This window comes from Elgaria multicarinata, chromosome 3, assembly GCF_023053635.1.
Source record: "Elgaria multicarinata webbii isolate HBS135686 ecotype San Diego chromosome 3, rElgMul1.1.pri, whole genome shotgun sequence".
Lineage (NCBI taxonomy): Eukaryota > Metazoa > Chordata > Lepidosauria > Squamata > Anguidae > Elgaria > Elgaria multicarinata.
The window spans coordinates 95741964-95766249 of record NC_086173.1 but is presented as its reverse complement, the minus strand read 5'-3'; the positions used below and the strand labels follow the sequence as shown (position 1 = coordinate 95766249).

The window sequence follows — 24286 nt, the reverse complement described above, 5'->3', positions numbered from 1 at the left end:
AAAAAAACAATAGGGAGAATGTGTGGCATCCTGACCATGAAGAGAAGAGCAGTGTCTTATTGTCCTTCTTCTCTTTCACTTCTTCCAAATCCACCCTTCTTTCCTGCAATCCTAGTATTCAAAATCTGTTGTCATTTGAATTTGGTCTGACACTTGCCATATAATTAATGGATGCCTCCTGGAGATTAGGGTAGCAAAGAGAACCTAGGTAACAGAACACTCTGACAGTAGGCCTGGTGGGAAAATGGAGGTCCAAGCTCATCAGTGGGCATGTCTAGACTTCCCGGAGTTCCCGGAGGGAGCAGGGAGGATCTCGCAGTATTCTGCTCGTGAGATCCTCCCCCTCAGTCCACACGCGGTGCGCACAACATCCAGTAAGGAGGACGTTGCACCCACCATTTTTTTAATTGAAGATGAGCACACGACTGCTCCATCGCTAAGGTAAGTTTTTTTTTAAAAAAAGAAGATCCTGCTCCCCCTCCCACCCCCGATGGGCTTGGAGCTCCTGGAGAGCTCTGCCCCATGGCCAGTTCCTGGCTCCTCGCGTTTACTCGTGAGGAGCCGGGACGAAGCCGGGATGGCTGCCCACATGTCCTGCAGTCTTGGGATGGTCCCAAAACCACAGGAAAAGTCAGGACTAAAGCCATCTCGGTTTTCCCAGGGAAAGGGAGGGATCATGGCATGATCCCCGGGATAACAACTCATCTAGACATGCCCTTTGAGGTCTTATACAGGAGAGAGAGAAAATTCTCCAACTCCAGTCCATGTCTTTCTTCTGATTTCTTGGATAGGAAGTACCTTGATCAATTGTTATGGGAGTGGATGGAAGCTTTTATCTTCTGGTTGTGGACATACAAACATAAAGGCAGTTGTAGTCTCTCATCTTCATATGCTCCCTTGTGTGCATATGGACACACCCCGCATATTACAGTCCAGAGTCTTACAGCAAAATCCAAGTCCTTGCAATTGGAGTAACCCAAAGTAAGCCACCTTGACCAGGCTGAGATAATGTGCCTGTCAGTTGCAACAAATTCCAGCCATCTTTGAGCCATCTTGGGTTATTCTTTGCTACTTTTGATTTCATAAGAAAGCAGGTTCTAGCTCAGGAGAAGACACAGTAGAGAACTGAATGGGGTGTCGAGGGGTCCCGTCTTTTCTGCACCATTGTCATTGGCTCCTCAAACATTGGGATCCACTGGGTCCTCTTGGGAAGAACCTTGGCCAACCAGGGACTTTGGCAGCAGGACAGGGTAGTAGAGGACGATGTATCACATGGCAGGTTCAGATTCCTAGAGGGGAAACACAAATGAAAGTCATTTGGATTTACTATCAGAAGATAATTTTAAATAATTCCCCCAATGTTCTTGTTATTAGAAACTGTTTCCTGGTTCAGAATATATGGTAGCCTGTGTCATGGTTGTAGATGATAAATGACCACATCAAAAGCAAAACAGATCAAAACAACAGACATTTGGGGGAAGATTATTGGATTCTTTTTCCTAATTATCCAGTGACTTTCCTCATCTATGCAAAATACTCTGGTGTTAGAAAATTATTTTAAGCACTACTATTGTCATTGTTATTCTAAACCTGGAACTTTGCTAAGACTTTGCCATAAATCCAAACAACCTTGATAAAATGGAGACTGGCAAAGAGGACATGCACCACTGTAAAGTTGTACCGGGAAGGTCATTGTGGCAAGGGAATGACCAGCCTCACTCAACCATTGGCCAGAGGTCAAGCAGCTGCAGGAAGCTTACTACAGCTGCTAGTTGCCCTGGGCCAGCAGAAGTGAAGTGAAGAACACTCTGTAATCTGTTACCAGCCAGAGAAACAAACATTTCCAGGTAGCTTTTTGCATCATTGTCATGTATTGTAAATTACCAGGGATATCATTTGTTTAAAAATGAAGTAAACTAAGTACTTTTCTTTTTTTAATTTCTAAAACATCCCCCCCCTTTTTTTGATGTGTATTTGCATCCCTTGTGGAACGTCTGCCAAGGACTTTGTGAAAAAGAGCTTAGGGTGCAGTCCTATGCATGTTTAGACAGAAAAAAAGTCCTGAAATTCCCAGCATTCCCTAGCCAGTATTGTGCCCTTGCTTGTTGAATACGTCCCCTTATTTGCAAAATGGTCCCTTAAGATCTTCAATGCATTCTTTAAAATTGTCAGATGAGCAGGCTCATCCCTAGTCCCTTTATGTGTCTTGTATTGTCTCCCTTGTCACTCCCAGGTGACTCCCTTGTTACAGCAGCTTCACTGGCTATTGGCCTGTTTCCAGGGAAAATCCAAAGTGCTGGCTATGAACTATAAAGCCCTATATGGCAAAGTGAAAGACCATGTTCTCCCATTTGAGCTTGACTGGCTCTTAAGTTCTTCTGTAGAAGCCTTTCTTTCAAGACCAACGCCTTCTGAAGTACATTTGGTGGTGACCTGAGATGGGGCCTTTTTGGTGGCCACTCTGAGGCTCTGGAACTCCCTTCCACTATCTTTCCACCAGCAGGCAAAGACAGCTCTATTCAAGCAAGCCTTTGTCCTGTAAGTGTGTCTGTTGGGTAGGGAGCTGTTTTTATTTTATAATTGCTAAGTTTTTATTGTATTTTAATATTTTTGGTGTTCTAATCTATTTTCATTATGCTTGTAAACTGCCTTGAGTACCAGTTTTGGTAGAAAGGCAAGGTACAATTGAATAACAAAAATTAAAATGAAATAAATAATTGTGGTATGCCAGTGCAAATAAGCATGGGAGCAATCCTATCACACACAGTGGGAGTAAGATGGAAATAGGATCATTCTGTGGATTTCCTGTCTTTTAAAATAAGGTGCAAAGGGTTCTTTAAAGGTATACCCTGATGTTCAGCCTAATCATGCTTGAACATACCTAAGCATTTTTATGCTCATGTCTCCTAGCACATACAGCCTTGCATGCATTATGTGTAATATACACAGTTTGGCAACCAAGTTGCCTAATACAACACTTGTTGAAAATGTTATTTCCCCTAATATATGCATTATTGTACAAACATTTTGACTGGAGAATTCCATTATAAATTAGGGAGAAGTGTGAATTTCAAAGGATAATGGAGTTTAGGTTCACACAGTGGTTCAAAAGTGCAAAATTAGGGAAGTTTGCATAAAAATTCAAACTGAACTGCTCCATCCCCTATCCCTATCCCCAACCCAGGGTCTGGGTTGGCTCACTCAGGGTCTGTGTTAGCTTATATGCATAAGTAAGTAAGTTGGGTCATCAGGCAGCTCCAAATTTAGGAACAACAGGCCTGCATGTGTTAGGATGCAAATCTTGTTGTAAGTAAATAGATCACTTTTGGGACAAGTTCACCCATACTTCTGTGTCCCATTCTTGTTATTTTAGGGTGTACACGAAATGAGCACATTTTGCAACAAGCACAGTAGAGCAAAGAGACACAGACAGACAGACAAACTTCGAGTTCCATCACACCAGTGATTTATCACACTCTCGCCATGCCTGGTATGTGATTTTGCAGCGTGTTACTCAAATGACATCATCCTTGTCCTGCATTAATCTCACCTCTTTCCCTCCTTTTTTCATCTTATTTCGAAGCAGGAAAAGTCTGTTCCCCCCTCCACTGCACAATAAAGCTGCTCCTTTGTCCTGTGGATTGCTGTCCTTGTGCTATAATGGACCATTCCTTTTTGTTGGGGGTGTGTGGGTCTGAGGGCGGTCGTGCTGACAAAAGAGGAGGGTGGAGTAGTTATCCTCTCAATTGCTCAACTATGAAGGGGAAGGGGGAGGGAGAGAGGGTGGAACACCCCATGGAGAAGGTCACTGCCGCCCATGCCTGGGACTTGGTCTAATTCTACTCTATGGTTCTTACTCCTGACTAGGCATGTCTAGGTTTTCTGACCAGAACGATGTCAGTTTCCCATTGCCATGCCAAGATTGACCACAAACTTCTCGAAAAACTAATTGTAATACTTTCTCTTCACATTTAATAGGGGTGTGCAGAGTGGGTCCCCTCCACTCTGAAATTGGAAATGGAGCTCCATTGACTGGCTTCCCTGCACTGATTTTTGGAGCGGACCGCTCCGTTTTCAGATAACTGTTACATTATGCCTATGGAAATTAACAAAAATGCTTACAGCTCTGTCATGTTTAAAGATGAAAAGATGAAACTTGGTACAGCAATAGCTCTTATGGAGGGCTTTATCCAAGCCAAGTTTGAATCATATCTGTTCATGCTTTGACTTTTAGCAATTTTTAAAATAGAAATTTACAAAAATGCTTCCATCCATGTAATTTGTAAAGATAGAGATGAAACATGGCACAGTAATAGCTCTAAAGGAGGGCTTTAGCCATGTCAAGTTTGAAACAGATCTGTTCATGTCTTAATTTTTAGGATTTTTTTTAATCCCCCCTCCCAAACTATTCTGTTGATACTCCACCATTGCAAAATTCCACCTGTTTGCATTTCTGGAGGATCTGTTTTCCTTTACTTTGATTTCTATTTTTATGAACTGGAGATGCACAGCTGCGCATTATGAAAGTAAAGGAAAACAGATCACAAATGCAAACAGGTGGAATTTCGCATTGGTAGAGTATCAGGAAAATAATTCCTAAACATCAAGGCATGAAGAGATCTGTTTCAAACTTGACAAGGCGAAAGCCTTCCTTAAGAGCTATCACTGTGCGAAATTTCATCTCTTTATGTAAGCATTTTGGTTAGCCACAGATGTTAATAGCGAGGGGGCTGTGAGTGGAGTATGGGAAGTCGGGAGTACCTTGGACTACTGCTCAACCTTGCGACCGGCTTTCCTGGGTGCTGGTGTGTGGCTGACAACCAGGAACCTGCATGTCTGAGTCACCTCATGGGGGGGGGGGGGGAACTTGCTTTGGCTTCTGCGCCAAAGTCAGGTGGGCACCACTGAAGCATCCCGAGTTGAATCGGGGCCATTTCGGAGGCTCCAAAATGTCCTCCAAGATGAATCAGGAGGGCTGTGCACAGCCCTATTTGAGGCTTCTGTAATGAATACACTCAAGGTTTGCTGGCTGTTATGTTGATACTCTGGGGCCCAGGTATACCTGCAAGGAAACCTCATTTCAAGTCTCAAGATTTCTCTCCTAGCTTGTTTTGAGTAAATCTTTCAGAAGCAGCTGCTGGCAGGCAGTGCAGTCTCAAGTTGTTCTCCCCCACCCCCATGGACGAAAATGCTATTTGCATGTGATCTTGTACAAGGTTGTAAGTGTCCCTGTGTGAAGTCAGCATAACAATTATATCTGACTTTGGGCAGTCAGGTGACCTGTGTTTTTTTAATCCCTGTGACACTGTCAATAAAGCAGAGGCAGAACAGAAAGCGCACGTTATCAGCAGGAGAGGGTCGTGGGACGGTATGCAGAGGTGACTTCGACCTTAACATGCTAAGCCCTGCCCGGGTTTTTCAGACTCACAGTAAATAATAACTTGATTACGGTCTGAATGCCCGACTTTCCATGCATGACTCAGACTTACTTTCCATCACTATTGTGGATGACGTACATGCAGGGGGGAAATGGGTAATAACACAATTCCTGCAGGGTTTGGGAATTCATGCTAAACAGGGAAGCTGAAATGGATTTCCAGGGAAGTGTTGTCAATGACGGATCTTTTAAAAAGGCAGTGATTGAAATGCAGCCACCTCTGGGATAGCTATTTCACAGCCAAGTGACACCCACAACTGTTGGCAGAGGCTATAAAGGGCAATTGTGAATTCAATTTGAAGTAATTACTCAGCTGGAAATTTCATGGTGAAGCTTCTTCCTCACTAGCAATGCAGAAGGGACACACACACAGGTATATGCTAAGAGACACAGCATTGCAGGTCTTCACTTTCCAAACAGAAGACCACAAGGGCTCTCATGGGAAAGGAAAGTACATCACATCAAGGGTTCAGGTCTGTCACTTAGTGACATGCTGTGCTGTTCTATAATATTCTGAACACATTGAAGCAGAGTGATAAAATTTCTCCTTGACAATACAATCTGTGATAATATCCTTTCTTGTACCTCACTCTGCAGAGGAAGAACAGGAAAAATGCGGGAAGGCACTTCCTATTCAAGCACCTAAGAATTTTGTGTCAGCTCTCCCCCAAATTCTAACATTAGTTAGCCTGCATCTTTGGGGTTGCATTTTGTGTGTGTGTGTGTGAAGTGTAGGTAAAAAAATGTGGCAGGAAAAAATGGAAGTAGTTTCTTCCTCCCACAAAAAATTCTTAAGTGAGGCATGCTAACAGCAGCAGATCTTTAAGAAGACAGGAACATAGGAAGAGCCATGCTGGATCAGACCAGGTCTATTTAATCCAGCATCCTGGTCACACAGTGACCAAACAGCTGCCCACGGGAAATTCCCAAGCAAGACATGAGTGCAACAGCACCCTCCAACCCAGGGTGTACATAGGCATACTGTCAGTCACTAATACTGAAGGTAGCATATAGCTATCAGCTGCTTTTTGGGGTAGAAAGGCAGGGTATAAATCAATCAGCAACACCCCCCCCCCAAACATACAGTAGCCATTGATAGACTTATCCTCCAAGAATTTGTCTAAGCCCCTTTTAAAGCCATCACTAAATCTAGTGTAAGTGAATTCCACAGTTTAACTATATGCTGTGTGAAGAAGGGCTTCCTTTGATCTATCCTGAATCTCCTACCAATCAGATTCATGGGATGACCCTGGGTTCTATTATTATGAGAGAGGGAGAAAAATGTATCTCTATCACGCCATGTATAATTACATATACCTCTATCATGTTTCCCCTTACTCACCCACTTTCTGTACCTTTTCCAAACACTACAATATCCTTTTTTAGGTGTGGTGACCAGAACTGAACAGAGTATTCCAACTGTGGTTGCACCATAGATTTGTATAAAGGAAGTATGATCTTGGCAGTTCGATTTTTGATTCCCATCCTAATTATGCCTAACATGGAATTTGCCCTTTTCATGCCACCAACCCACTGGGTCAGCATTTTCATCGGTCTGTCCACCTCAACCCCAAGATTTCTTTCTTGGTCAGTCACTGCCAGCTCAGATCCTATCAGCATATCAGTTCATTTTCTCAATACTCAGGGCAGAATGATATTCAAATTCAGCAGTTGTGTATTCTGAACACCCATTTCCTAATATGTTCAGAGGAGGGCAACCAGGATGATCAGGGGTCTGGAAACAAAGCCCTATGAGGAGAGACTGAAACAGCTGGGCATGTTTAGCCTGGAGAAGAGAAGATTGAGGGGAGACATGATAGCACTCTTCAAATACTTAAAAGGTTGTCACACAGAGGAGGGCCAGGATCTCTTCTTGATCCTCCCAGAGTGCAGGACACAGAATAAAGGGCTCAAGTTACAGGAAGTCAGATTCCAGCTGGACATCAGGAAAAACTTCCTGACTATTAGAGCAGTACGACAATGGAACCAGTTACCTAGGGAGGTTGTGGGCCCTCCCACACTAGAGGCACTCAAGAGGCAGCTGGACAAGCATCTGTCAGGGATGCTTTAGGGTGGATTCCTGCATTGAGCAAGGGGCTGGACTCGATGGACTTGTAGGCCCCTTCCAACTCTGCTATTCTATGATTCTATGAATATATTATGAAAGCAAGGACAAGGGGCACTTGTATGGCTGACATCAGTGGGCAGAAAGGGTGTTGTCCTCCCTCACCAGTATGGCTTACTTCCACTTAGAGAAAGCTGATTATAGAATGCTGGGAAGATGAGTGCCAGGAAGCTCTCATTAGGAATATAGGAAGGTGCCTGATACTGAGCCAGACCACTAGCCCAAGATTTTGACATCGACAGGCAGCAGCACTCCAAGGTTTCAGGCAAGATCTTCTTGTCTTACCTGGAGATGCCAGGGATTGAAGATCTTCTACATGCAAAACAAGTGCTCTACCACTGAGCTACACCTCCTCCCAATTTTGTTGACAATGTCCTCTGCCCCTACATTTTTTAAAATTATTATTGCATATCCCACCTTTTTTCTTCTAAGGAACCCAAGGTGACATATATAATCCTCTAGGGTGACCATATGAAAAGGAGGACAGGGCTCCTGTATCTTTAACAGTTGTATTGAAAAGGAAATTTCAGCAGGTGTCATTTGTAAATATGGGGAACCTGGTGAAATTTCCTCTTCATCACAACATTTAAAGCTGCAGGTGCCCTGCCGTCTTTTAAATCTGGTCACTCTAGTATAGCTCCTGCAGCTTTACCTGCTGTGATGAAGAGGGAATTTCACCAGGTTCTCCATATAAAGAATCATAGAATAGTAGAGTTGGTCTAGAAGGCCATCAAGTCCAACCCCCTGCTCAATGCAGGAATCCACCTTAAAGCATCCCTGACATGTGGTTGTCCAGCTGCCTCTTGAAGGCCTCTAGTGTGGGAGAGCCCACAACCTCCCTAGGTAACTGATTCCATTGTCGTACTGCTCTAACAGTCAGGAAGTTTTTCCTGATGTCCAGCTGGAATCTGGCTTCCTTTAACTTGAGCCCGTTATTCTGTGTCCTGCACTCTGGGAGGATCAAGAAGAGATCCTGGCCCTCCTCTGTGTGACAACCTTTTAAGTATTTGAAGAGTGCTATCATGTCTCCCCTCAATCTTCTCTTCTCCAGGCTAAACATGCCCAGTTCTTTCAGTCTCTCCTCATAGGGCTTTGTTTCCAGACCCCTGATCTTCCTGGTTGCCTTCCTCTGAACATGCTCCACCTTGTCTGCGTCCTTCTGGAATTGTAGAGCCCAGAACTGGATGCAATACTCTAGATTTATTTATTTATTTATTACATTTTTATACCGCCCAATAGCTGAAGCTCTCTGGGTGGTTCACAAAAATTAAAACCATAATAAAACAACCAACAGGTTAAAAGCACAAATACAAAATACAGTATAAAAAGCACAACCAGGATAAAACCACGCAGCAAAATTGATATAAGATTAAAATACAGAGTTAGAACAGTAAAATTTAAATTTAAGTTAAAATTAAGTGTTAAAATACTGAGAGAATAAAAAGTTCTTAAGCTGGTGACGAAAGGAGTACAGTGTAGGTGCCAGGCGGACCTCTCTGGGGAGCTCATTCCACAACCAGGGTGCCACAGCGGAGAAAGCCCTCCTCCTAGTAGCCACCTGCCTCACTTCCTTTGGCAGGGGCTCACGGAGAGCAATACTCTACAAATGACACTTGCTGAAATTCCTTTTTCTATGCAACTGTTAAAGATACAGGAGCCCTGTCCTCCTTTTCATATGGTCACCCTATTTTTTCCTCACAACAACAACCCTGTGAAGTAGGCTGGGCTGAGAGTCTGTGACTAGCCCAAAGTCACCCAGTGAGCTTCTATGGCTGAATGGGGACTAGAATCCGGATCTCCCGACTCCCAGGCCAGCACTTCAGCCATTATACCACACTTAACATTATGAGGGAAACCCATGTTTCCCTCATAATGTTTAGTTCTGCCCTCAGTGTCATAAAATATGACATGAACCTGTTGTGTTGTTTTTAAATCTGATCAGTGTTAGAAGCTAGGGAGAATATGCACATCATTTCTCCCCTGTCATGTGAATAAGAGAATAGCTGATACTGGGAAATGGGAAGTTCATGGAAGGTTTCTGATGACTGATTTTTTTTTCTCCTGGGAAAAGTTTCAAGGAAGCCAGTCAGCATGGGAAGCAAGAGCTGTACTGTTATGCAGCTTTGTGGCCCTACTCCAGCAACTCGCCCATGCATAACGATCGATAGTGGTCCAATCTGAGATTAAAGTTATTATTTATCAAGTCCTGATGTTCACAAGATACCAAGCCAGTCTGTCTATAACTTTTCTCACAGACTTTATCCCAAAATAGCTTCACTCACCACATAGGCTCCCTGGATTTCCCAGAAGTCTCTTTGGCTTCAAAAACTACCTCTTCAGTACCCCCTAGAGATGCATAAAGCATACATTCAAAATGTCTGGTACACTACTCTTTCCCCCACAGAGACAATAATGAATAACAGTACTCCAGAGTGATCCTCAGTTTCACTGTAACTTCCTTTTTATTGTGATTTTCTCCCCCTTAGGTGCTTCCAGGTGGATGGCTACCAATCAAAAGGCACTGGGCAGCTTTTCACTCTTTCCCTCCTTAATGATTTTCTGTGGCAAGGAAAAAGACAGAAGAAGCGGTGGGAAAACACAGGCGGGTTAGAAATGGAAGACGACATCATCTGAGCCCTCCATAAAATTCTGTGGCAGCGTGACTACACAATAAAAGCCTAATCTGGAAACACCCTTGGTCACAAACAGGGTAGCCCTGATAGAAGCAGGTAGGGGTGGAGAAAGAGCAAATGTATGAAGGACTTTGATCGACCTGGAAAGACATGGGATGTCATTCCCCTCTCCTATGAGTACTGCCTGCTCAATCCAGAGTAAGCTTGCTTTATTTTTCCCCCTTGAGAAAGGGTCTGTGCCTTTGACAGCTACATGACAGGCAGAAATCCAACCAGTGCAGCTTTCCTTGGCATGGACATACTGGGCAGCTGCTACAAAGTCATGAAAGAAAGAAAGAAAGAAAGAAAGAAAGAAAGAAAGAAAGAAAGAAAGAAAGAAGCAACCCCAAACTAGTGATTCTTAGAACAAAGAAAATTCCATTAGACTATACAAAAGATGTTTAGATTCCTTTCTAGATGTTACTTCCCAAGTACTCACCCAAGAGGCCCTGCTTGTAATCTTTTCCCAGCAGAAATCTAACTGTGTCCTTCTGTCCTGCATGGCTTTTGGAAGAGGACAGTCAAAGTTATGTCACAGAAACCACTGTTAATGGCCTGGCCGTCCTGCAGTTTACGGAAAAGGCCCAGAGCTGGAAAAGGTTCAAATGAGGAAGGAGAGAAAGAGAGAGAGAGAGAGAGAGAGAGAGAGAGAGAGAGAGAGAGAGAGAGAGGTCAGTGACACAAAACAACAACAATATGCTTAGGATATATATGCTTCAGGCTGTTATTCTGCTATACCTCAGCTACATAATGACAGACTTTGTTCCATGAGCTCTGGTTTATGTCGCCCAGCTCCAGGGGAGGAAAACCAGAATTAGAGCTCAAAGCAGCCTCATTTGCAACCGGTAATGTAGTTAGTTCTACAGGGAAAATGAGCATATTTCTCCTCAGATCTGACAGGGAAAAGCAACGATCTGCAGAACACCTCCAAGATCAACCTAGACCATCCTGGGTCTTGCAGAATTATATAAAATGGTTGAGGAGGGGGATTGAGAGGACAGCAGCAGTGGCACAGCTGCCCACACCGTTTGCCCTCAAACTGCTACACACCAACCGTTTTTCACAGTGCTTACTTCAGGTTTTGTAGGGTGACCATGTGTTCTCTTTTACAGAGTCTGTCCTTTATTTGAAGGTACCCTCTATTTGAAGGGCTGCCCAATCTAGGTCTAGTTTAAAGATAAAGAATCATTGAAAGGAAGAGGTGGGCCTTGAAGCTGCCCATCAGCATTTCACACCTGGATAGCAGGTTGAGCAAGGCACACAGGATACCTGGAAACATTCCTCCATACTTTGATGAGATATACTGTGTGTTCTGTAAAAATGATATTAATAATTTCTAAATTTGAATCTATCTATCTATCTATCTATCTATCTATCTATCTATCTATAAATTAGTACATGCAAATTTTATGCAGACCTGTGCCCTTTTTATAACTTTTTTGGGTGTGTGTGTTTCATATGTGAGCAGCCTATTTTGGAACTTCACCAAGAGAGAAAAAAACTAGCTGGGCAGTGGTGGACATTGGGGAAAGAATATGGGCAGAGGGATAATTTAGCTCTCACCACTGAGGCTACTTTAAAATAATAATAATTGCACTTCAGCCAAGTATGATATGAATTCACATCAGTCTAACACTGTCCCATCTAGTTTGGCAGTGAATGGTGACATAGAACCAGGTAAGGCACAATCATATGCATGTTTATACAGAAATAAGGACTACAGTTTCCAGCATGACCCAGCCATGACTGCTTAGGGCATGCTTGGAGTGATAGTTCTTGTTTTTGTCTAGACATACATAGGATTGTGCCCTTAAAAATACAATACAAATGTTTAAAATAATACAATACAATAAAATAAAATACAATGTAGTTGGTTTATAGATAGATGTAAATCTGTGGCGGAAGGAAAGCCCAGATAATTTAAACCTTATCTCAAATTAACAACAGAAAGGGGGCTCGTTTTGACCTTTGCTGGATGTTTTAAAATGCAAGCTATTATATTTGACTTCAAAATATGCCATCTTGAGAGAGAGAGAGAGAGAGAAATAAATATAAACAAGACGAGAAAGGAAGTGACAAATTCAAACTTGCAAAAATGTGCAACATTCCCTCCCCCCGGTGCATATTTTCATGCTTTAGCATATGGGGGGAATGCATATTTTGGCAGGTTTTTATTTTATACATCTTTTTATGACTAAATTTGCATAAAATTCTGGAAATTAAATTCTGGAAACTGTGCGACTCAGGAAAAGACTGTCTGCTGAGGAATGTGTGGGTTGGATCAATAGAACTCTGAACTGATTTGATTCCACTGCACATTTTTCCAACATCCCTAGTGAGGGTTGAGTGTGGGTTGTTAGTGAATCGTGGGTTGTTGTTGAAAAGTGGGTTATCATGTTGTATGAACGCAGTCACGCTAGAAAACCATGGATTGTTAACCACAACCAACCAACAGTTCACAACTGGGTTCTTTTCATGGTTTGTTCATGGTTAATAAACCATGGTTTGTTAACATGGCTGCATGCAATATGATAACTATGTTTAAACAACAACCCACTGTTCAAGACAACCCACACTCAACACTTGAGTGTGACTTATTGTGGGCCTTGTTGTCTGGACCCAACCAGACTGAAAAATTGACTTTCAATAAATTCCACTCTGGAGGGCAGGTCAGAGATACAATGGAATAAGACACATATGGGGGTATGGTTTTGCAGCGAAAGCTGTAGAAGCAATTTGATATTTTTAGCCAGAGCATCATTGCCTCAAGAGGAATGATCAAGTGTGTTGCATTAACATGGCCACTTAAATTATTGAACACAAATACCTAGGCTATTCCTACCTCTTGTACGTCATACGTTGTACGTTGATGCCCTGCCCACTAGTTTCAAGTTTATTGTTGTTGAAGTGGTTAGCCTTTACAACACAGCAAAAGTAAAAAAGGATGTTATAATTAAAGAAACAGTATAAAATCTAACAAACATGACACACAGCATCTTTAATCCTTATCATGTTGGCAAGAAACAACATTTGTTTTCAAGAAATTCATTCTAATATTATTGGCAAAATATACACTCCTACATTTTATACTTTTAGATTGTAGTTTAAAGCTTTTAAATTTCGTATTGTATTTTATGATGCATGTTGCAGGTTTTATTCTTGTGAACCACCCAGAGAGCTCCGGCTATTGGGTGGTATAGAAATAATAAATAAATAAATAAATGATATGCAGTGGAATAATTTATATTAAATGCATATTCTCTTTTCCAAAGAAGTAGGAAGCTTATGGTAGTCTTGTAACCATCCATTTCAACTCCATTTCTTTAAATAGCAGTCAAACAGAAAATGATCCAAATTCTATTACATCCATACTATAGAGACACAGATGATTTACTTGTACCTTTCTAGTTTTAGTAATATAAGCAAAGGATAGCTGACTTGAATTACATTTACAAGCAGACCTGTGAAGATAAATATACAGCACATTTCTCGCTGCGTAGAAACATGAACCAGATGCAAGGCAAATCTAAATTCTAGACACTTGCCCACAGCAAAGACAACCAGTGGCTACAACCCCCCCTCCACACCAATATAAACCCATGGTACTGATGAGAATATCCACTCCCACTTGCCCCAAGGGTCCCTTGTGTGAGCTGGCCGTTTCCTCCCTGAATTACAGAGCAATTAAGTGCACAGATTTGGGGCTAGCAGCCAATCCCCAATTTGAGCCCTTTAGCACTTCATAGCACAGCAAGGGAAGGCTGCAGGAGTGTGGGAAAGCAGCACTTCCTGGAACAACAGCCATCACAGAGCTTTGCCCTCCATTTTACTGAACATTCCTCAGGAGCAGCAAGATAGCAGAGGCAAGTGAGAATCTGGATGTACCTACAAACAGCAGTGAATAAGTGACATTAAAAAAAAATCCATTAAGAAAATCACTTTCAACTGAGCATATTACTTCTGTCTATTAGTAGAAATGTGGTGAAGTTCATTCTGTTGATAATCAGAACACCAGTGATATTTGGTTGGATATGTAGGGCTTCAGTTCCTTTTCTACAAAATGTATCTGTGAAGGTTTGGTGTATGAATATGTTTGCAGGAATGATAAGGTTCTCCAAACAAACGTTTATAAGATTAGGCAAGGCAAGCTAGAAAAGGCAAAAGCTTATGAGGCTCACCATAAGGAGTCTGCTCTGCAAAAGGTTATAGCTGAAGGCAGCAATAGAGCTGAAAAGCAAATATTAGCATGGGGATGTCCATTGCCTTTTTGGGCTTGCTGGATTTTCATGGCAGCCCTAAGTTAGCTTGCGTGTGTGAGCTGAGCCGTGGTTTTTATTTTGCCAAATTCTCAAACTTTTTCAATTTTTTGAAACATTTGCGTAAATAGCAATTTGCGCAAGTTGCCACAATTTGCATAATTTGCTCAAATTTCAGATGCAATTTGTGCAAATTTTGGCAGTAATTTGTGTAATTTGCACAAATTATGACTGAAATTTGTGCAAATTGCACAAATTGTGCCCGAAATTTGTGCAAATTATACAAATTGTACCTGCAATCTGTGCAAGTTTTGCCTTCAATTTGTGCAAATTGCTTTACATGCCAGTAACCCTCTCCACCAGAGAATGCATGAACTTCATTAAGTCAGGCCCGCTCATGGGGAAATGAGCCAAAGTCCGGGTAGTTGAGCTGATGAAAGCTCAATACCCCCCATACGTGCCCCAGATTCCTTCAACATCTCTACATTAGGTATTCCATCCCTAGGTATGTCAGCCTGCTTAAAGTTAGTAAAGATGAAGATTGGACATCAGCACTAGCAGAAACCACCTGTCAACATGTCCTAAAGAACAGGGTTAGGGTGAGAAAGACAAAAGAAAAGAAAACAAAAGGCTGGCAGATAGAAGGGATATTCAAAAGATTGACCACAGGAAGATATTTGTGCCCAGGTGGTGTAGTGGCTAAAATGTTGGATTGGGAGTCTGGAGATCTGGGTTCTATTCCCCGCTCGGCCATGGAAACCCATTGGACCAGTCACATACTCTCAGCCCAACCTACCTCACAGGGTTGTTGTTGTGAGGATAAAATGAAAAGAGGAGGAGGATAACCTGAGCAAAATGTTTGGTGTAAAAGTTTAGTATATGATGTAAACAGAAGTCTCTTACCCTTCATATTTCCCCTTGTTTCTAAAACAAAGGAAGTAGGATCTCTCTGGCTTCCCGAGACAGTCAAGATTTGTGCCTCAAATATGTACTTTTATGACTTTGATTGTAACACATGGGTGAGGCAGCACCAATCCTAATTGTTGATGCTCAAGCAACACTATGTCATTGAAAGAATTGAGAAATCCCTTTGCCTCACTACCTTACACCAGCCTTAGCTATGATAAAACAGAAGAATCAATCCTTTGTTGGCACTTCCTGGAACCATGGTAGGAAAATCAAGCATTATCTGCCAGGTGGAAAGTTGCTGCACTATTTATCAAGTGGCAGTGCTGGGATCAGATAAACTAGGGTGACCATATGAAAAGGAGGACAGGGCTCCTGTATGTTTAACAGTTGTATTGCAAAAGGAATTTCAGCAGGTGTCATTTGTATATATGGAGAACCTGGTAAAAATTCCTCTTCATCACACCAGTTAAAGCTGCAGGTGCCCTGCCCTCTTTTAAATCTGGTCACTCTAGTATAGCTCCTGCACTTTAACTTTTGTGATGAAGAGGAAATTTCACCAGGTTCTCCACATATACAATGACACCTGCTGAAATTCCCTTTTCTATTCAACTGTTAAAGATACAGGAGCCCTGTCCTCCTTTTCATATGGTCACCCTATATAAAAGCTTTGGAAAGTTATGGAACTTAGAAATGCTTGTGGAAAGCAATGAAATATACTAGGGATGCACGTATTTGTCAGCTCTGTTTTTCCCCACATTCAGTCCCCCCTCCCCCAACAAAATCTCAAGTTCTTTCTGTTTTGGTTGTGAAGAAATTTGCACATTCTAGGTAAGTTCTTGTCGAACAATGAACCAAATGAAATTCTCTACCATCTGCATCAGCCAAATTCAACAAGTTGAGCTATTCTTACTGTTGTTGTATCTGTCTGCCATATAACTGCAGAAGATAAAGGGCTTGCAAAGATGGCTGAATTCACAGGGCTTCGAGGTCGGACATTTAAAAGTGTAGCATTTGAAGCCCTCTGCTTGCGTGGTTGAATTTGGAAGTTTAATTGTCTCTCACATTATGTTTTTATATCTCAATTTTTTTCATCCTGTTTATGAAGAAATTTGCAATTTTTTGGTAAGTTCATATAAAACAACAACAAATTGAACAAAATCCTCACTGATCCCTAAAATATCACACCCACACCCACACCCACACACCCACACCCACACACACACCCACACACACACACACACCACTTTTCCTTGGCCTTCTAGGACTGCAACATTACAACTGTTATCCAGAGGATCTTCTCTTCTGCCGCTCCCAGACTGTGGAATGGCCTGCCGGGAGAGATTTGTCTTTTTGAATTCAAGAAGGCTATAAAGACTGATCTCTTCCAGCAGGCCTACCCAGTTGAATTTTAAGATATTTGACTGTTGTTTTAATATTGTATTTGTTTTATATGTTTTAATCAGTTTTATGTATTTTATGGTATTTTTATTTAAAGTTGTTCCCTACCTCGATCTAGAGGGAGAGGCAGGTAATAAATAAATAAATAAATAGATAAATAAATAAATTATTATTATTATTAACATCCCCAAACTTGTCTTAATTTTTCTTAGATCATTATTCACTTACGGGACTACACCCCCCCCAAAGCCTTCATTAGCTCTTTGTAATGCTGAATTCCCCAGCTCTTCTTTCAGCACCTTACATTTTGAATCTTTGCCAAAATGTTCTTTGCTTCTGTCAGAACATCCACTTGGTTTCAGTATCTACAAGACTTTACAGTCTCTTCTGAAGAATTAATGCCTTCCCCAAGACCTAGTACATTCCCTATTCATTCCACTGCACAACTGAATCAATATGGAAATGAAAGTACCAAAGACTTACAGTATGTCAGGACACCATGGCCTTGATATGGACTAGCACCTTCCCAGGGGACTGGATTGACCTAACCATCTCTTTTTCTCTATCCATCTCCCTCCCTGCCTCCCCCCTCTCATATATCTATCTATCCATCTATCTATTAATATATAAGAATGAAAAATGGAGGAAGAAATTACACACATACACGCAAATATATGAAAGATAGATAGACCAACAGAGGGATTCAAAAATATATTAAGAGCTAAACATTTTGGCTTCTGCCCTCATCAGTAGCTGTGATGTTAAATGGATACCAAGAGTGGCAGTTTCAAATGCTTGGAAATGATAATTCTTAGGGAGAAAAAACCAGAGGCAAAACTTATGAATTGTCTTCCAGATTAAGTCCATATATATGAGAAAAAGTTCAAGGCACAAAATCCTTTGCATTGCCTCCAAAATGTTGAAAAGAAATTGCTCTCAGGCACTGAACATGAACTCTTCTTTTCAAATTAGAAACTGTGAGTGATTTTGAAAAAGACGCTTGCTTCATGCTGAGTAGTCGCTTGTCATTAGGTAGGTGAAATGAAAAATTATACCCATTAGGGCCCACTCCTATGACTCCTTCCCAGCATCACAACCCTGAGATTAAGATAATGGGAGAAGACCACCATGTCAGCACCATCCCTTCCATGAGCAGTAGCAACAGTGACATGAGGAGTAGCAACTTTGGTCATTCATCCAGGATGTCATATTTTAGGGGCAATTCAGCAGTGCATTCTGCTAAAATAATCTAGGAATGGGCCATTAAGTGCAAAGGACACAGCCTTTAATCATGTGATGTGAGCCTCTTTGCATGGAACTACACCTACCACATTTCCCCATTCTCTGCCTTCCCTGTGTTAGGTGTAAGAGTTAAATTTAAGGTTAATAAATCTAATTAAGCAGATCCCCTACTTAGTCATGTCAGGCTCTTTTTTTCTTGTCTATACCTGGCTTAGAGAGGTTCAGAAAGATGTGGTTACCTTGATGCTACCACTGAGTCATACTGAGACAGAAGAGGTTTTTTTTCTAGAAATAGATCCCAATAGATTGTATTTAAAAACATTTATTAACAAACTTATATCATGATAATTGTTTGCAAAGTTTAAAACGTTAAAAGAAAGCACAAGACAAAGCACACGTTACCAACACAGCTTTCTGCTAGCAGTGGTTATCCAATATCTTCCATTTAGTTTTATACTTTTACACTTGAACATAATATGTAATGTGATTTCTTACTGTACTCTGACCGGCTACTGTAATATTTTAATGATATAGCTATATATCCTTATATTCCATTTTACATCATTTATTTATCCCTTTGTCCCACTGATCTTTGTTCATTGAAAAACATCAAAAAATTCTACACCACAAGAATTGCCTTCTGTCTATGTTCTTCAGTCTCAATCACAAGATGACACAACCTTCCAAAGAAATTAGCAACTGTATTATCTTAAGCTCCTCTTTTCTATGTTACTTGTCCTCAGAACTACTGTTTCCTCTTCTTAATTACCCTGTTTTTATTTGAGACTTGAGGCTTTTCATTTGGAAAGATCCCTAACTTTGGGTCAAGCCAAACTTTGGTAAATATCAATATATTGATCTCCCACATAGGGAGTGACTATGGCCATGGCTAGACCAGGCCAATATCCCAGGATTGTCCTAGGATCATCCCTGTGTATCCAAATGACACACAGGGGATCCCGGGAGCAGGCAGGGACGACCCCTCCATTTGCCTGGGATAATCCTTAGGTCTAACTAAGGCCTGTAGCTCAGTGGGAGAGCACATGCAGAAGGTCCCAAGTTCAGTCCCTGACATCTCCAAGTAGGAGATGTCTTAAACTTTGCCTGAAACACTGGAGACCCATTTCTGCCAGCCAGTGGCCTTGTTCAAACAATATGCTAAACCATGATGGTTAAGCATTTTGAGCTAAACATTATGGCTTAGAGTGTTGTGTGAACCATTCCTAACCATAGTGGTTACATAACCATGATTCAAATAGGCACTTGCTGCAAAAGAACAAATGAATTTTATTTACGGTCATAAGACCAGCAAAACAACACAACAATATGAGCACATATAATATTCCCAAACCGATGGAATAAAATGGGACTATGAATAAAACAATATATGATGACAATTAATTAGTACACGTCCCACATATTTTAAGAGAGTAAAACATTATCACAATCAGATGATATCATCCCACGCCGACAAGCAATTGCTGCAAAAGGGTTAGCAGCCTAACCGTGGCTTAACATGTTGTCTAAACAGTAGGCATGTGCTCCGCTCTGATTAGAAGTGTAGAAGCAGGAGTGAATTGGCCTGCTCTGCCTTGCCCAGAGGTGGAGTAGAAGCGGACCAGGGACCCCTAGAAGCAAGGCGAAGAGAAGCGCCCATTTTCGGAGCGCTCCGGTTTCCGCGGTCCGATCCGATCACCATCTTGAAACATTTCGCCCGTAGGATTGCATTGCGGAAAAGAAAGGGGGATAACTGTGTTGTTTTTGAAGATATCTTTCTGAAAATTCTTGTGCTTGGAGAGTCATGGATGGGGGTCATTTTGAGACTACTCTCAGCTCTCTGCGTGCTGCGGTTCGTGTGCTAGAATTTTTTAAAAAACCGGCGGGAAAATACCTTTTCCGAAGGGCTGAGGGGCAGAGTCAACTCCCGGTCATGATCACATGATCCCAAAGTTGGAGGAGGGGATAGGCAAAATGGGTAACTTGGGATTCTGGGAACTTCTCTTTCTTAGTCTGAACGGACTTTTCCCAGTGTTTTTTAAAACAGTATTTGGATTTTCATAAATTCCCCAAAAATCAGGGGATGATGGGACTGCCTTGAATCTTGGCATGCTTGTGCATCCCTGGATAAGCTATCATGGTGGCGAGTTTGAGGTTTTTAACATGCAAATTGATGGAGCTATCGAAAGGGGTGTGAATGGGGTGTTGGATTTTCATAAATTCCCCAAAAATCAGGGGATGATGGGACTGCCTTGAGTCTGGACATGCGTGTGTGTCCCTGGATAAGCTATCATGGTGGTGAGTTTGAGGTTTTTAACGTGCAAATTGACGGAGCTATCGAAAGGGGTGTGAATGGGGTGCCTGATTTTCATAAATTCCCCAAAATTCAGGGGATGATGGGATTGCCTTAAGTCTTGGCGTGCATGTGTATACCTCCATGAGGTGTCATGGTGCCAAACTTGAGGTTTCTAACTTTCACAGAAAAAAAGTTGTATACTTTTTTAGCTTAATGCAAGCCTATGGGGGGAAACGGAGCTCCGATCCGGATCCGGAGCGGAGTGGAGCGGGCATGGGCAGAGCGAAGCGGCCCGATCCGCAAATCGCGGATCTGGAAGTGAAGCGGAGCAGGGGGTCCGTGCACACCCCTACTAAACAGGCCCATTGTCAGCAATAATGGGCTAGATGGTCCAATATCTGTCAGTATATGACAGCTGCCTAAGTTCTACATTCCTATGTTCCCATATGGACAATACTTGTATCTATGGTTAGTCAATACATGAACAGAATAAAATAGAATAAGCTAGAGTTTAATCAATGGACATGGCGGGTGTTTGTACTGATTAATTAGCTTGGCTGCCACTCAAAACACAGGATACACAAAAAGCCATGCAGGATTCTGGAAAACACTGGCAGCAAAAGACAGCAGAGTCTCAAAGGTAAGTATATTGCAGTGCAACTGCCTCCCTTTTCATTTGCAAATCACTTTCAAATCCAACAGGCCAGTGTGCCATTTGACATGGATTCATTCTATCAGTTCCTTGATTTTTTATAATTCACACTCAAGAATATACAAAAGATCTACAAAAATATATCCCTGATGTGCATTTATATTACAATAACTGATATAACTGGCATTGTTTGGGCCCCCTAAGATATATGTTTGTGAGGTAATCATCTAAAAGTATTAGGCTGGTGCTAGGCCTGTGAGTTAACCTTTAAATAAATTAATTTTATTTCTTTTTTCCTCTCTCGCCCTCATGACAACCCCATAAGGTAGGCCGGTCCTATGCCTGTGAAGTAACTTAAAAATTTAATCTCTTCTCTCTCTCTCTCATTCCCAATACAGGACAGGGCTGCCTTAAAGCCGCAGCTCTCCATGGTCTGCTCAACCATCTTATGCTAGGGGCTCTTGGCAGGTGTGGGGAAGCTTCCCGAGGAAGGCTGGGTTGAAGCCCTGTGCTTCTCACCCATGAAGTGCTCCAGCAGGAGGCTGTACTGAAGTGCTGGGGCCAGCAAATCTGGCCAAGCTGGTCCAGGCTGTACTGTGCAGTTGGTGTCCATAGGTAGGCCATGAGGGAGCCAGCCAGCTGACTGACTGACACTTAGCTCAGTCATTGCTGTTGGCAACATGGCCGGAGCTGCACCTTCCCACTTCTGATAGTGCCTAGTGACTGAGGCAGCCAGACCCAGGCACTCTTCCTTCAGGCCCAGGATGGCACGCCACTTCCAGATGATCTTCCCTCTCACCCAAGGCATGCTGAGAGTTGTAGGTGTAAGACTTGGCTTTTATTAAATTCTTTAAAAATACTTAAAACCCTAAATTCTGTGGGGGATTTTTTTTAGATTTTTCTAGTACATTGTACAACCAGACCTATCAGCATGCCAAATTTCAAGTTTCTAACTCATTGGGAAGTGTGTAAACATTTCCGGACATATATTGCACACATATACTTTCCACTTTATAGGTAGAGATTTACTAATGTAAATGTGCATGTTTTGTGTGACTATGAGTGAAAGGGCTGAGACTGAGACCACAACTTCCTCTGCTTTCTGAAATACTCACACAAGTTGAAGGTGGTCCCAGCCAAACTTTTGTTGGACTGATTGGGGCTGGAGTTAGGCAAACCTAGACATATTTCACTGTTTCATGAGTCTTCCAGTGGATGCATGGTTTTTAAATTTTGCTGTGAACTAAGTGCCACTTTAAAATTTTTTAATAGGGGTTGTTCAGTTTTTGCCTTTTTTAAACCACCAAATCAATATGAACAATAAATGAGCATCAGACAACAAATCTTACCTTTCTATGTGATCTTTGATGCAAGGGTTTTCCTTCCCATTCACTGCATGTAGCTGCAGTGGTTTCTCTTCCTGCTTGCTCAGGGCCTGATTACAGCTCTTGTCTCTCATTCCACATGTCAGGGGAGTCTCTCTGGCATCTGGCCACACTCTCCGGCACCTGAGCAACTGTTGATAAGCTGTCCGGAAATCCCTGTTCAGTGCAGCATATAAAACAGGGTTCACAGCTGAGTTGGCATACCCAAGCCACAGGACAATGGTCATCAGTGTTTCGTACACCTGACCCTTTATGCCTCGGTATGTGAACACTGTAAAATAAGGAAACCAGCAGACAATGAAGACCCCCATCACAGCTGCAAGAGTCACTGTGGCTTTGTGTTCCTTCACGGTGGGCAATGCATGTCTATCGGTCTTGCAACAGTTCGTATTGTTAATCCTCTTGGCTTGTTCCCTGGCTATTTTGAAGATCCGATAGTATGTGATGGACATGATAAGCAAAGGGAGGTAGAAAGTCAGCAAGCCATCCACCAGTACATACATAGAATTGACCTCCAGCTTGCACTCCCTCTTCTCATTTGATGACCGTGTATTCTGGACAGTTGTGTCATTGGTGTTCCAGCCCAAATGGATGGGTAGGAAGGAGACCATGAGTGACACCACCCAGATCAGGAACATAGCGACAGCCACCCGTAGAGGAGTGACCACAGTGGTGTAACGGAGAGGAGCTGTGATGGCATAGTAGCGATCTAGGCTAATCATGAAGAGGTTGAGAATGGAGGCTGTACACAGCATGACATCCAAGCTGATGTAGACATTGCACAAGATAGTATCAAAGGGCCACACATGGGAGGAGATCTCATAGATGGCTGAGAAGGGTAGCACCAGTAGGCCCAGCAGCAGGTCCGTGAAGGCCAAGGAGACAATGAAACAGTTGGTTAGGCTGCGAAGCCGACGGTTGTAATACACAGCCAGGCACACCATTACATTGCCACAGACAGTCACAAGAATGAGGACTGTGAGAACAAACCCAATTACCACTTTTTCCCAAAGATAGAGAGAACTGTCTGTTACGTCTGTGGAATTCATGCTCATATGACAGAGAAGTGTCACTTTTCCTCCATACAGGCTCACTGGGCAGCTTCCCTACAGGCACTCAAACAGAAATGCTTGTTTCTAGTTCTTTGAAGACCTTGCCCAACTACTTCCTGTCACCAGTCTCCCAGTAGGCCCTTGTATCATGGTAACTGGGATATTTTCATTTGCTATGAAAATATGCTAAGAATCTGATACCATCTCTGATTAGATATCTAGAGAAAAATGAACATGTTCAAGTAAATCCTCAAATCTGATTTATTTATTCAGATACTCAGGAGGGATCCTTAGATGAATAAGTAGCTTGCTGCAATGTTCTTATAAGTAGTTTGAAAAATGTATTCAGGATAGGTCTATCAGCACCTATTAGCATTGATGGCTGAATAGAACCTGCATCAGGGACAGTATATCTCTGAGTAAAAGATCCTAGGGACACAACAGAGGAGGGCTTTAGCTTTCATGATCTGTTTTGTAGACTTCCTGGAGACATCTGCTTGGCTTCTGTTGGAAAAAGGATGATGGACTAAATTGATGTTTAATCTGATCCAGAAGGGCTCTTCTTATGTTTCTTATCTTCTACCCAGTCCTTTTGGTTTGGTCTCAGCCACTTCCTTTTCCTCACTCTTTTTTTCCTCCTTTCCGAGAGAGCATTAGGATGCATTAAATAGCATGATGTGTTAATAAGTGTATGTGGCTTCATAGGTCAGGCCAAAACAGGGTTGGATGAGTCCCAACTATCGCATTGCTCTTGGGTGAGGTCTCTATGTCCATCTCTTTAAGGTCTCTGTGAACAGGTGAATAGAAGAGGGATGGATATTATGTAGTCTTCTTTGCTCAGAATCTGGAAAGAATAATTAAGAGT

General features: G+C 42.1%; 1 protein-coding gene across 1 annotated transcript; it reads right to left on the bottom strand.

The window, feature by feature from the left end:
- Positions 1–900: 900 nt before the first annotated feature.
- HRH2 (histamine receptor H2) lies at positions 901–23433 on the bottom strand. The gene is made up of 2 exons (XM_063123341.1): positions 22334–23433; positions 901–1289 (listed from the first exon to the last, which is right to left on the bottom strand). Exons 1-2 carry the CDS (start codon positions 23422–23424, stop codon positions 1103–1105), a joined length of 1278 nt encoding a protein of 425 aa, XP_062979411.1. The 5' UTR covers positions 23425–23433; the 3' UTR covers positions 901–1102.
- Positions 23434–24286: the final 853 nt, after the last annotated feature.